Raw genomic sequence first — 13,488 nt, 5'->3', positions numbered from 1 at the left:
TGCTTTCCTTTCGTGAACTGAGACTTGTTTTCTTTGCTGAATAATTTGTGTCAAGAGCCCGGTGATCAAGTGGATGGGGCGGGTGCCCCCATGCACGTCAGAACCCATGCACATCAGGGATCAATTCTCATCAAAATTGAGAATTTCCTCCAGGAAATCTTCATCGAGGCCTTCAAATATCGGGTCGAAATCCTCAGCGTCCGCCGCAGCCAGTTGTGGAGCATTCGCTCCGAGCTCAAGTTGTCTCTGGATGAGCTCCCGAAACTGCTCTTGGGTTGAGCCAAAAGGGGGTGGCCCAAGTCCCTCAGGGCCCAAGAGAAGGTGCTGCGAGTCCAGTTCTTGGACCAAATCGCGGGTCACTGGGACCCAGCCATCTGCCCGAGGGCGAGCTGTTGCCTTTTCAAGGATAGCTGCTCCACTTTTCGTCCCCCACATCCAGGTGAGCGCCGACGGATGGATCCGTGGAAGGCGGCGACGTTTCTGATGCGGACGTCGGGGCGCATATTGATAGTCAGGGTACCTTGCCGCATGCTCTTCTTTAGCCATCTGGGCCAACATTTTGTACTCATCCTTGATCGCGGGTATCTCGTGTTTCCACATGTCCGCGATGATCCGCGCTGGAAATGACAATCATAAGAGTCAGTGTTGAAAAATGTAGGGGAAAGATCACAAGGTCAACTTACAAATCGCTGTGTTAGGGACTCCGGGATTCGCGGCGGTCACGGGTTTGTGATGGTGTTGTCTGTAAAGAATGAAAGAATTGGGTGGGCGGGGAACCTTCTGAAGATCTGGGTATAGGTTCATGCCTTGACTTGCGGCTTCATATAGTTGCTTAGTTATATGAGCCCGAGCCCATTCCTCAATCTCAACTTGAGGCAAATGCGGCTTTGGAATGAGACGTACACACCCGAATTGATGGTCGTCAAATCGCTCTACATCGCCGCCAGTCAATACCCTATGGAATTTATTAGCTCTGGAGCGGGTTAGAATTAGCTGCAACATACCTGAGTCTTTCGTGCAGGATACTCATGTTTTCCTCCCCAATTAGTGCAACGACATTGAATGGGACCATTATCTCGCCCCCCGTCTGACTGCGATTCAGGAGCGAGTTCTCCCAAAGCAGTTCCATCGCTCGGTCCCTGTCAAAAGACGTTGGGAAGTCGGGGGGACCCGCTCCCAGATCGGAAGCAGACATTGGTGATGTTGGATTGGATGAAAATTTGGGACACAGCGGACCAGCTATGGCTCAATGGCAGATGAAAGACTGTTTAGAGCCGATTCGAAGCAACTCGGATCAGAGGAGATTGTCCCGAAAGACCCAAGTTCTCGACCAGGGTCAGAGGGATTGGCGATTCGCAACGCCTAACGAAACATAGGCCGGAAAAACCGAAGCTCAGAAGAAGAAATCGCACGAAGACCGAACTTGACGATCAACGCACACAAGCGGGGGAAGAAATGACCCAGAGATCCTCTTGGGAGATGAGAGGAAGGTCAAAGAAAAAGATGAATCCTCGACAGAAAGCAAGAGATCAAACCGGTTCGCCACGCCTGTTGAAGCGCTGCGTGCGCCGGAGAGAAGATCTGCGGATGCTGGGTTGGATCGAGGAGGCGGTTTTCGACGGCGAGAGTCGGGAAATGATATGGGAATCCGCTTGAGAGCTGGATATCAAGTGGGTTGGCACGCCTTTTTGAGCGTTGCGTTCGCCTGAAAGAAGGTTTGCGAGTGCTGATTCGGATGAGAGGGTTGAGGTTGGCGGTTATTTTGCGGGGGTTTGACGGTTCTCGAACGTCTTGGACTGAAACCTCGTCAGAGAACAGAAGTCAACCGGATCGCCACGCCTGTGGAGCGTTACGTTCCCCGGATAGAAGGTCTGTGAGTTCTAAGTCGGATGGGGTGAGGTGAGAGAAGGTCTGTGACGAGGGGATCTAATCTGCTGAAAGAAAGATGCTGTCGAAGGCCTCGTCAAAGAGCAAATGGGATGTGAGGTGTGTAGTGATCGGCTTGAGAGTGGTATCGAGCAAAGGGTATGGGGGTGAGGAAGATATGAAGTCGATGGGGAGAGGAAGAGAAGAAGAGAGAGGAGACAGAAGTGTCAACAAATAGGGGAACGTGTCTGAGGACAACAGGGCTTGACAGTTTGCACAGCCGACTGAGACAGTTTGTACAAGTTTGTATAAGTTTGTATACTGAGTGAGTCGATCCGGTGGTTATTGAGGGTGCAAACAATGGTCTATGATCCTCACCGTTGGCTAGGCAGCTGTTGATTGTGAATTTCCAGAACAATTGAGTATGAGTCAACGGCCTCTGTGAATCAGAGCCCAGAGAATTGTTGAATGTTCTGGGGGATGGGATGGGGGGGGGGCTCTTTTATTCACTGCGGCCCCCTCCAACTCTTGGGCCCACCCAGTTTCCATCTTCTTTGTTTCTTTGATCCTCGGTGGCGGCCCATTGCGCCACTGAGAACAGGTGTTGGGAAGATTTAGGGTTATCTTATTGGCACAAAATCCAGTCATATTTCTTGTAGACAAAGAAAATGGCTAAAGACCGGGGTCGATGTGATGAGATGAGGTTGAGATGAGGTTGACAGGAAGGAGTGGAGTTGCCATCTCCACTTAATCTTAAGTCTTAGACTCTTTAGTACTGTCAATACCCCAGATTCGGTGGATCTGCCCAATTTTAGCTCAGAAATTCAATTCACGAAACCCCCAAAATTTAATACCAATCAATTCAATCGCTTAGAATCGATAAAATAAACACGCTTAGTGTGGGCGGTGTTGTCCGTACCTGGAAAGGGGGAGCTGCCAATGAATCGAAATAAGCCCTACTGCGTTTAGGCTACCACCGCAATTGATGCGAGCACCAGTGAATGGATGAATGGATGAAAAGATGAGCAGATGCCAGTGAATGGAGACCTGCGGGTACCTGCGAATTGCTCGAGTCGTTAGCATTCTTTCTCGATCGTGTAACACCAAGCAATCTACAGGCCAAGAAAAGAAAGGAGAAAATCGCGAAAAAAAATAGATAGGCAAATTGTATGTATATTGACCACCAAACCATGATGAACTGGGTATCTTGATCTACGACTGGGAATTTCCTTTCCTATCTCATTTTCTAGGACTCCGTCGATGCCGATGAATTCCAATCACTGGACCAGATGAATGTCGGGCATCGCCACTGCGTGCCCTTTTCCTTCTCTCCGCTGGGCCCAAGGGGTCGAGGGCAGATCCAAAAGGCGCGACCTTGATTAATGCCCGGTTTCTTCGTGGTAAGACTGATGCACGGTTCCTGATGTCCATCGCATTTGGGGACGGGCTTTTTCGTGAAAAGTTTGCCCCAGTCTTGTTTGCTGACGATCGGATCGATCACCAGGTCGCCTCCGAGCTTGCTAGGCGTGAGATCACCGATCGGGGTTTCGGTAGACGCGACGGATACACTCCCTGGCGCCGTCGAGGGTATTTTTGAAGACGCGTTGTCTGTTGTAGCGCGCGCTTCGATGCTGCTCGTCGTTCCGGACAATGGAGGGGATATCTGGGAGGTTCCAGATCGCACCGGAGAAGCTGCGTTGCTGCCAGCGGACTTTGGTTTGAAAAATCCAGCCAATGTTTTCTGGCCGGAGGTCGCAGTCTCAGAGGGCGTCGCGGAGGACTTGGAGCGTTTGATGGGCGAGATCGAGAGAGGCTGTGATCTTTTGCGAGAGAGCGAAGGCGGACCCCCGTTTTGAGCGAGTGGAGTCGAGGCATTCCCAACTTCCTTCGAGCTGGGTGTATTCGATGCCGTAGGAGTAGAGTTTACCTTTGGCGCGCTCGAAGGCTTCCGAGAGAACATATCCTTGATGCTTCTTCGTTTATCCACATCGAATTCTGGGAGGAGTCGTCCAGACGCTGGCAACATGTACTTCGAAGAATACTCTTGTTGACGTTCGCCGCCCTTGAACAACCCCGGGGGGTTCATGAGATCTTTGATGTGGACCGTTTCATCGTTGTGGGATACTTCGGCATTGAAGACGGCGTAGACAGGACAGTGATCGGAGCCCTGGAGGGAGGAGAGAAAAATTAGATCAGACACGTTTGTTTGTTGACTTCGAGATTTGAAGTTTTCACGGTCTGAGGGAAAGCGCGCCAGCTTTGAGAACACATACCATCAACCCCTCCTGAATATTGGAACTGGAGAACCAATCACGCATCCCCAGACTACACAACACGTAGTCAATCCGCGACCCATAATTTCCCGGTCGTGTATTCAGCCTCGTATCCCAGCACGTGTACATACCAGTACGTTCCGGATGAAACGATCTGCAGATATCATGGAGGACTGGCTGCTCCCGCCCGGTCTCGCGTTTCCCGACCACCTCGCCATCAGAGAGCAACTCGTTGAATAATTTCCGAGGCGGGCTGGACAAGAATTCCTCCTGTGTCGTGGTACACTTGCGAATACCCTCAATAGCATGTGCCGAGTCAATGGGAAGCTTTGAGATGTTGATGTCTCCAGTGAGGAATACCCGTTTGCCCATGGCAGTGAGGTTCCGAACCCGAGCGTCGAGAGCATTGAGGAAGTCCATTCGAAAGGTGTCGCGGCTTTCATCCCGGTACGCAGGACAGTAGGTTCCAATCAAGACAAAAGCTGGAAACTCGAGAATCACACAACGTCCTTCCGAATCCAGAGTTGCCGCATCGATATTTAGTTCAGCCGCTGGGCTATCGTCGTCGTTTTCCTCTGAGGACTCATTCCCTGTTTGTGAGCTAGACCGCGTGAGCTGTTCACTTGTAGGGTAGCCGCCTATTTGTTGGTCTGAAGGTAGCTCGCGGAAAGGTAGCGATGAATTTGGCGGGCAAAGGACTCCCGTGATACCTTCTTCGGCACGGATTGGTGCGCAAGTCGCGTTGCGCGTGTAGATCACCACGCCAGAGTAGCCTGTGTATGGTTAGCAAGGATAAGGCAAAGTCCTTGAAAAAGTATACTTGCCCTTTTTGACACGGGGAAGGCTGAAATAACAGTCCCACCCGGGAACCAGGACCATATCATCTCGGAGGTCTTTTCGCTGGATTTTGGTTTCTTGGAAAACCACAATGTCCGATTCCAGGATATCAAACATGGACTGGAGATAGATCAATCAGTACATTGTTTGTCGGGTCTACAGGATCAAGTGTCTCACCGCAAAGGTTTTAGTTCCTCTCCATGGTTCATAGGAGAATGGATTTCTCGAAAGTTGTTAGTTGAAGCTTGATCCCCTCGGTTTTCTAGCCACATACCGAATGCCGTTCACTGTCAAACACATATCAGCACCCGAACATCATACATCCCCATCATCCAACAGAACGTGAGAAGCTTACCATTCCAAGTGGTTATGCGAAACCCCATGGCCAACAGCTCCCTTTCCACGCAGCAGCATGTCCAGCAGTGCGGCCACAGAAAAGCACTGGCAGAGACTCCCTTCGTGAAAAGCGAGATCACCTCGTCTTAATTTGCAGACACGATGCACGGAAGCAATAAACCCCAAACTAAATAAACAGACCGAGGCCGCCGCCCTGCCGTCGCGGAAAGCTCGATATCACGTGAGTGTGGAGTGACGTCGAGTTACATAAGCCGGCGATTTACGGGAGTCCACTAAAGCGGCCTCAATTTCAACGTATGACCCCCCCCGATCTCTCTTCCACAGAACCCTCCACTCCAACCCCCAACCCACCATGTTCCGCAACGCCGCCCGTCTGTCCCAGCGTGCTACGCGCTCGACTCCGGTCCGCCAGACCGTTCAGCGCCGCTTCAACTCCGCCGAGGCTAAGCCCGAGTGGATCGTCGACAACGAGTTCAACCGTGAGCGTGCTGCTGTCAAGCACCACGCCGCCTCCACCAGCGGTACGTGCAGCTTGAATTCGTCCCGGGGGACGGATATCCTGTGGCTCTAGGCCGATTTGCGGGCTTTGTACTGACTCAATGGCTTCATAGACCTGTGGCGCAAGCTCTCCATTTTGTACGCACTCCCGGCCCAACCACTCCCCCTCGAGACAGAGCGAGAGAGCTAGAATGCCTTGCACGATGCCAACGAAACCGAATAATGCTAACTTGTGCCTTGTGCAGCGCTGTCATCCCCTGCCTCATTGGCGGTGGCCTGAACGCCTACTACCTGTGGAACGAGCACTGGGAGCACTGGGAGCACATGGCCCCTCTCGAGGAGCGTACCGAGTACCCCTACCAGAACATCCGCAGCAAGAACTACCCCTGGGGAGATGGTGACAAGGTGAGTTTCTATACCTCCGCAATCCCCCAAACCAAAATGATCTCGTGTTTACTAACTCATTTCGCTAGACTATCTTGTGAGTTTCAATTGCCCGATGATATTATATCCACCCCCGCCTTGAGCAGGAATCATGTTCTCTGCCTTCGCCCCGGGTTTTCCCATTTACACACTGCCCACAAACCACCGGAGACAGACAGACAGATTGACTGACTCCCTTGCTCCACCCACGACCCATTCTTTGAGAAAAGCACCCCACTAATGACTTCTTAGCTGGAACTCCGACGTCAACTACCACGTCAAGGACAAGCCCACCTAAGTCTAACGTCTACGACGCGCAACAAAATCTGCAACAAATCCCGTGAATCGAGCCCTTGACGCGCCACATTGGAGAAGACATCCTTGCCACTGTATATGTATTTCTAACGCGCTGATGTTTCACGGGAAATAGAGCCTGCCAGAACCTGTTACTAGGCGGTTGGACCGGGGATGTGTGATTAACAGAATGAAGTGGGACTTTGCCGTATTCTATCAATTCAATCTTGATATTTCTTTTGTTTCTTTTGATTGTTTTCTTTGCCGGTGCTGGTATTGGGATATTTGCTTTGTAGTGCATCTGTAGGTGAATTGTCTGGCCTTGAGACGGCCCGGGATTTTGGTTCTATATTTTACTGCGTAGTATTCTCCTAAGGCTACTGCTGTGAGAAACTTGAGTACCTAATTGGGATCGCAGGGGCATGTTTGAAGATATAGTACGTATTACATGTATATAAAAGTCATGGTTGTTACAGCTGATAAGACTGTAGTGAGCCGTAAAGCAGATTATGCCAAGTACCAGGAATAACCGAGCCTGCTTAAAACAAGATGAACAGACAATTAATTGGTCATGCCTCTATCGCTAGATGCCTAGTTTCCCATTCCAGCAGAGTCTTAACACTAGACACAGTTTGATGATGATCGGGACCTAAAATCCGTCGCTGCTGGACCGCACAGGTTCTGAGCAAATCAATTGCATCGGCAAGTCGACCTAGAGATTGTTGAGTGAAGGCAAGGTTAACCATGCCCGTTATTGTGTCAGGATGGTCCCCGCCGAGCTTCGTCTTGCTCATCTCCACGACCTGTATAAACAGCTGCTCGGCCTCTTCTAATTTATCCTGGTTCCTATACGTCCACGCTAGATTGGCCATGCTTGTCAGCGTATCAGGATGGTCCTCGCTGAGCTTAGACTTGCGAGCCTCCAAGACATGCGCCTCGAGTTGCTCGGCTTCATTCCACCGCCGTTGGTTTTGATATGTTATCGATAGGTTGGACATGCTCATCAGTGTGTCGGGATGGTCTGCGCCGAGCTTTGCCTCGCGAGCCTTCATGATCTGTACCTCTAATAGCTCAGCCTCCTCTAATCGGCCCTGGTTCCAGAATGTCGACGCTAAGTTGGCCATGCTATTGAGCGTGTCAGGATGATCGGCGCCGAGCTTCGTCTTCTGAATCTCGATGACCTCTAAAAAGAGCAGCTCTGCTGGCTTCAATCGGCCCTGGTTCCAGTATGTCGACGCTAGGTTGGCCATGCTATTGAGTGTAGACGGGTGATCAGCGCCTAGCTTCATCTTGCGAGCCTTCATAACCAGATTCTGCAGCTGCTCTGCTTCGTCCCACCGACCCATATTCCAAAAAGTCAATGCTAGGTTGTTCATGCTTGAAAGTGTATTAGGATGGTCTAAGCCAAGCTTCATCTTATAAGTCTCCATCACCTGATGGAAGAACTGCTCGGCCTCCTTCCACTGGCCTTGGTTCTGGTATATCGACGCTAGGTTATTCATACTTGATAGCGTGTTTTGATGGTCGGAGCCGAGCTTCGTCTTGCTTATCTCCAGAACTTGTAAAAAGAGCTGCTCCGCATCCTTCCATCGGCCTTGTTTCTGGTATATCAACGCTAGGTTGTTCATACTCAGAAGTGTAGAGGGATGGTCTAAGCCAAGCTTCGTCTTGCTTATCTTCGTCACCTCCTTTTCAAGCTGCTCAGCATCCCGCCAGAGACCCTTAAGCCTATATGCTGTTGCAAGTATAGTAGCACTTTTTAGTGTCTCTGTACTATCTGCGCCAAAAGTCTCCAAACTTTGCATTTTTGACTTAGACGCCATTTCCACAGATTCTGCAATATTGCCATTTAATTGGGCATACCACGCTGCCCTAGAAAGCAATATGGCCCATTGCTGTCGGGAGAAGTCTGATTTTGGTCGTTTTGATACCGCAAGTTTGACATGGGGAAACAGTAAACGGCACTGTTCCCAGTTCTCGTATTCGCCAATTGGAAATGCATGGCATAGATTGTTAATGAATTTTGCATTCCACTGTGCCTCCTTTTTATGTTCTTTCAACCATGCGCGCACACTTAATTGCACTAGTCGGTGCATTGTGAGTATTGTGAGTATCGTGTTATTTTCTCCAAACGAGATAAATGAAAAGTTGCGAAGTGTTATGAGATCATCTTTAAGCTGTTGATCTGAACGAGAGTCATCGTCAGACGCACTGTCCCAGTCCTCTTCGCTTGATCTATCCGTGATCTTCTCTGAGCCTAAGTTGTTCTCAACATCCTGACTTTGAGGATCGCGAAGGATGCTCATAGGGATTCCTTGTCGCTCGAAAAAACTCATCAAAGAAAGCAAGTCTGCGGCGGACGGACTTTTCCTTTGAATATAGTCAAAGGATATTTGCCACGTGAGAGTAATTGAGGTTTTAGCCTCCCAGTCTTGGGAGAGAAGACCTGCCCGGTACTGAAGTAGTTTTATTGCCTGGCGATCATTTTTCCGAATATCCTCTAGATATTTCGATACTGAGCAAAGTGGTGAAGAATGTGTGATATAACTGGCAGCTTGTATAATCGCCATTGGCATAAATTCAAGCTCCTGAGTCAGCTGCTCCATATCCTCGTGGTCTGCATAAATGCTCAGCTTCTTCTTGAGCAGATCTAGTGCTTCGGCCTTCTCCATTGGTGGCACTTCGATGATATCCTGTAGGCTAGTGATGTCTAACGCAACATGTCTATTCCGACTAGTGATAATGATAGACCCATTTGAGCATTCAAGGAGATATCTTAGCGGTGGCTGCGTCGTGATCATACTCTGACTTGTCTGGCCCTCAGAACGAGTCACGTAAGTCTCGCGTAGGAGACTATGATCGTCAACACCATCGAGCACAAGGATCCATCTTCCGATCTGCTCGTCTTGAAGCCAGTTCCTGAAAATTTGGAATATATTGGCAGTACGTTCGTCCCGCCCGGGAATCTTGACTCGATCGGCAAGGTCACGAAGACTTTGCTCACAGCGGGCGGAGTTACTTGCATGGATCCAGAAGACCCATGTCTCAGGCGAACCTTGTCGAATTCGGTTACAGTGTTCAATAGCGAGTTGTGTTTTTCTATTACTTAGTCAGAGTTGAACGGAGCACCCTTATGTCGTACTCACCCAACGCCGCCGAGACCAACAAGTACTATTCTAGACCCTGGGATAGAGGATCTGTGAATTTGGTCGAGGAGTGAATCACGGCTGATGAAGTCTTGGTGGCAAAGCGATATGTTTGACAAAGGAGGAGGGCGCTTTGGTAGCTCTGGGAAAGGCACTATCAGTTCATCTGACCCTACAACCTGGTCCATAGGAGCTCGGAGCTATCAGGAACTCACCTGCAGGAAGAACTATTTGCCCATTATTGATCCCCACCTGGACCCCTGAATTTGCGTCGCCAAACGACACTTGTATAGAGGTCATATTTAACGCCCGTACGATGCGAAATGTCTATGTCAGAGAAAGATGAATTTCCCAAAAAGAGGGGGCCCATCATCAGCTCAGCCTCACCATCAGGTGACTCCCCCATGGGTCAGCATTGGGACAAACTACTTGTAACCAAACTCCTGTCCCTCAATTCATCGGATCTACTCACATGTGAGAAGGCAAATACAGAGTCATGGTTGGACACTCAAGGTGGTGAAAAAGCGAGTGGAAAACCTGGTGTGGAGGGAAGCAGAAATACCATATGACGATTATGATGATGACCTTTACGATAGTTACACTTACATGGAAAATGACAGCGACTTTGAGAGCAGCGAAGCAGATTATAGATTTTCAAAAATCAATAATCAAATCAAAACAGTAGATTAAGGTTGCCATTCAGGTTTTAACGTTGAAAAGTTATGCAATTCCAAATCAAGAATTGGCATTACTTTCTCCTGTCGCTGCTGTTTTTCCATAGGAATTTCCAACTTGATTTTATCAAGAATATCTTCATGTGTCTCGAGAATATAAAGATAACAGATCCCATTTCCGGCGAGAAAAAAAAAACGCCAACCCTCTAAAATTACAAAGAATGATATGATCTTTAAACCTCAGCGCCCCTCCGTCTGCGCAAATCCAAATACTTCGCCGCGTAATCATTAGCCAAGACCGGATCACCCGTCAGATGCATGACCGTCGCCTTTTTAGCCATCATCTCCGTCTGACCCAGCAAATCCTCAATCTCCTCATAAGAATCATACGCAGAATCAATATACCCAATCGCCCGATTAACATACTCCTTTCGAACCGGCGTACTCTCCCTCCCCATCGTCGACCACAACTCACCCGCAATACCCATATTCGCATCAACAAGAAGCGAATAAGCGCGCGCAATGAGCGCAAAGTCCTCCGATTCCAGAATCTGAGGCATAATGCTCTCAACGAGTTCGACCGCGGCTTCAAATTCACGCAGACTGAGGAGCACGGCGGCGAGGGTGCAGATAGATTCCCAGAGGTCGAAGAGGATTTTCGAGCGGTGGGCGATACTGGCGGCGCGCATGGCGAGGGAGAAACCTCGTTGTGGGTGGCCGGATTTCTCGAGGATGCGCGCTTTTAGGCAGAGGAGTTTGATTTGGGAGTGGACGTCGAAGTTTTCGGGTTGCATTGAGTGGGCGGCTTGTTCGACCATTCGGAGGGCGCGGCCGTAGTCGCCTTGTCGAATTGTGAATTCGATTGTGTGGAAGGCGAGTAGGAGGCGCATTTCGAATTCTAGGAGTTGGACGGCTTGGAGCTGGGCGAGGATGTGCTCTACCGCTACTTTGTCGTCGCTGGAGAGTGGACTCATATTAGAGAAAGGGTGCCACTGGGAAGAAAAGTGGTGGAAGGGGGGGCTCTCACCGGCAAATTTGTCGTTGTAGTTGGAGGAGGCCTGAATAGTAGGTCCAGGAGTTGTTGTATTTAAAGGCACGGAGTCTGTCTGCTTCGACCTTGTTCATTCGCGCGAATGCCTCCTTGTAGTTTCCTTTTTGTGCGAGCTAAAAAGCGGAGTTAGCTTTTGAGCATGTGTGATGGAGGTGTGCGTTGGAATAGCGTACGATTTGGCAATTTCGGAACGTGAGCTTGACGAAGTCATCATAGGGTGAACCCTCAGAATAACATTCGCGGAATACTTCAGTATCTAGCCAAGATAGGTGAGTAGCCCCTGCCGAGTGGGTTTTAGCAAGGGAGTTCACAGGGAGCGGGAAACGAGAATCTTACCTATTCGGGCATACATGATGCTTTGTAGCTGCATGTGCGACCCCGTCGATGTGGACAGCCCTTTGGTCAAATTGACATGAGAAGCTCGTACGAATGTTTCAACGATCGAGGCAAGACTTTCACCCTATGATCTATTAGCGTGATGTCTTCAATCCATGAGTGAAGCAAGATTCAAGACATACCTGTTGCATCTCTAATTTTGCCTCGCTCACTAGTGTGGTACTCAAAAGGGACCACATATCGGTTTCTTTTGACTTAGCTTTGAGAAATGCAAGGCCTTCCTTTTCATTGCCTAGCATCCCACTATTCTGCACTTCTCGCATTTGTTCCGGGAAAGCTTTTCCAAAATGATAAAGCCAGCTCATACAAAAGTTGAGACAGTTCATGTCGTGAGACTCACGCGCAATGGCGACGGCCTCCTGCACGGCGGATATGGCCTCGGAAAAGCACTCGAAATCAGCTTGGATGATAGCGAGATTAAGCAGAGCAAATTGATAAGCACTTCGGTCAAGGTTACTGTGCATGGTGTAGTCAAAATAGCGATGAAGATTGTCGAAAGCCGATGTGTAGTCTCCAGCTTTCCAGGCATCGAGATACCTAAATATTGTCAGGGAAATTCCTGCTAAGGAGGTTAGGATGATTGGATCAATTGAACGTACTCGAGATAATACATCAAGATTGGAACTGATGACTCGGAGGTCATGATATGCTTCAGTTGAGTCCTCATCTCGTCTGGAACTCTGCCTCCCAATCCTATACTCGTTAGCACAGAAAATTGTCGTCTTTGGAGTCTCAACATACTTTGTAGTTCGCCAACCTGGAACTCAACCAGTCGCTCAGCATCTTTGACACTAACCATTCCATCGTCCTGTACTTCTTGCTCGAAATCACCATAGACCACCTGCGAAAGGTAGCTGCTAGTATCCAAGCCATTCATGGTCAGATTAATATCAACCGGCGACTGCTCATCTGATGGATTCCTCCGCGCCCACATATGATATGTTGGCAGACGGTACTTGACAAATCCAGTCCACAGCGTCACCGAGTCATGGAACTGCAACCGCGTGTATTCGAGACAGGCTCTGCGCACAAATGCACCCAGCGGCGAGCTCCTGGACAAGCGCATTCCCTCTTCTTCCGGAGCTAGACCACTATCACGCTCCTGGATCAATTGCTCACGCGTCTTGGACAAGAGGGATGGCAGGACATCGCTCATGAACTCCTCCAGAGCATCGAGTGAGTCGAGGGACCATAACTTCCTGAGAAATAAATCCCATAACGTGCGGCCGGGAATTGAGGACTCATGATGTGAAAGCACCTCTTCCAATTCGTCAATGCTGGGCAGGTAATGACTCTCCCATTGCTTATCGGCGGGATCTAAAGGGAAGAGACCCGCGGTCAGGAAGGACAACACATGAACGGCAGACGAGTTGGGGACGACGCCATCAGTGTAAACAGTGATCAGACACAGCAGAGAGATTCTCCAGGGTGTCAAGTAACGGGCCATGGTTTTTTTCTGGTCACGACCAGGCCATATTGAATCTCGCCAGGGAAATCAAGTAATAAACTTCAAGTCCAGGCAGGTTACCTTAAAGTTGACTTCGCGCGACGCGATAAAGGCGGATAAGCGCCTCAGGCCGCAACCGCCCTCGCTGCCCCGCCAAAAATTAACCGCATGACGCATTTACAACTTCCCAGACATTTTACAGCCTTCGTCTCAATTGTATACCCCC

The 13,488-nt window shown here is 49.6% G+C and overlaps 5 protein-coding genes across 5 annotated transcripts; 1 reads left to right on the top strand and 4 right to left on the bottom strand.

The window, feature by feature from the left end:
- Positions 1 to 120: 120 nt before the first annotated feature.
- Positions 121 to 1,195, bottom strand: N7481_012631 (HMG-box domain-containing protein; the record flags this gene model as incomplete). Its single annotated transcript, XM_057271850.1, has 3 exons — positions 121 to 617; positions 684 to 955; positions 1,005 to 1,195. 3 exons carry the CDS (start codon positions 1,193 to 1,195, stop codon positions 121 to 123), a joined length of 960 nt encoding a protein of 319 aa, XP_057116038.1.
- A 1,917-nt stretch (positions 1,196 to 3,112) lies between these two features.
- Positions 3,113 to 5,359, bottom strand: N7481_012630 (DNA-(apurinic or apyrimidinic site) lyase APN2; the record flags this gene model as incomplete). The annotated part of the gene is made up of 6 exons (XM_057271849.1): positions 3,113 to 4,033; positions 4,140 to 4,912; positions 4,964 to 5,096; positions 5,154 to 5,199; positions 5,251 to 5,263; positions 5,332 to 5,359. The coding sequence occupies 6 exons, from the start codon at positions 5,357 to 5,359 to the stop codon at positions 3,113 to 3,115; spliced, it is 1,914 nt and encodes a 637-aa protein (XP_057116037.1).
- Positions 5,360 to 5,685: 326 nt separating this feature from the next.
- Positions 5,686 to 6,552, top strand: N7481_012629 (cytochrome c oxidase subunit VIa; the record flags this gene model as incomplete). Its single annotated transcript, XM_057271848.1, has 5 exons — positions 5,686 to 5,854; positions 5,945 to 5,969; positions 6,077 to 6,236; positions 6,305 to 6,312; positions 6,507 to 6,552. 5 exons carry the CDS (start codon positions 5,686 to 5,688, stop codon positions 6,550 to 6,552), a joined length of 408 nt encoding a protein of 135 aa, XP_057116036.1.
- A 565-nt stretch (positions 6,553 to 7,117) lies between these two features.
- On the bottom strand, positions 7,118 to 9,994 carry N7481_012628 (uncharacterized protein; the record flags this gene model as incomplete). The annotated part of the gene is made up of 3 exons (XM_057271847.1): positions 7,118 to 9,647; positions 9,695 to 9,836; positions 9,910 to 9,994. 3 exons carry the CDS (start codon positions 9,992 to 9,994, stop codon positions 7,118 to 7,120), a joined length of 2,757 nt encoding a protein of 918 aa, XP_057116035.1.
- A 607-nt stretch (positions 9,995 to 10,601) lies between these two features.
- On the bottom strand, positions 10,602 to 13,262 carry N7481_012627 (putative anaphase-promoting complex subunit Apc5; the record flags this gene model as incomplete). Its single annotated transcript, XM_057271846.1, has 7 exons — positions 10,602 to 11,325; positions 11,396 to 11,532; positions 11,593 to 11,699; positions 11,756 to 11,879; positions 11,938 to 12,352; positions 12,415 to 12,508; positions 12,557 to 13,262. 7 exons carry the CDS (start codon positions 13,260 to 13,262, stop codon positions 10,602 to 10,604), a joined length of 2,307 nt encoding a protein of 768 aa, XP_057116034.1.
- Positions 13,263 to 13,488: the final 226 nt, after the last annotated feature.

Source organism: Penicillium waksmanii (genome assembly GCF_028829765.1).
Source record: "Penicillium waksmanii strain IBT 27052 chromosome Unknown utg000010l:1.0-3698451.0:1.0-3701458.0, whole genome shotgun sequence".
Classification (NCBI taxonomy): domain Eukaryota; kingdom Fungi; phylum Ascomycota; class Eurotiomycetes; order Eurotiales; family Aspergillaceae; genus Penicillium; species Penicillium waksmanii.
Note: the sequence above shows the minus strand (reverse complement) of the source record. Positions and strands in the feature narration are given on the sequence as shown.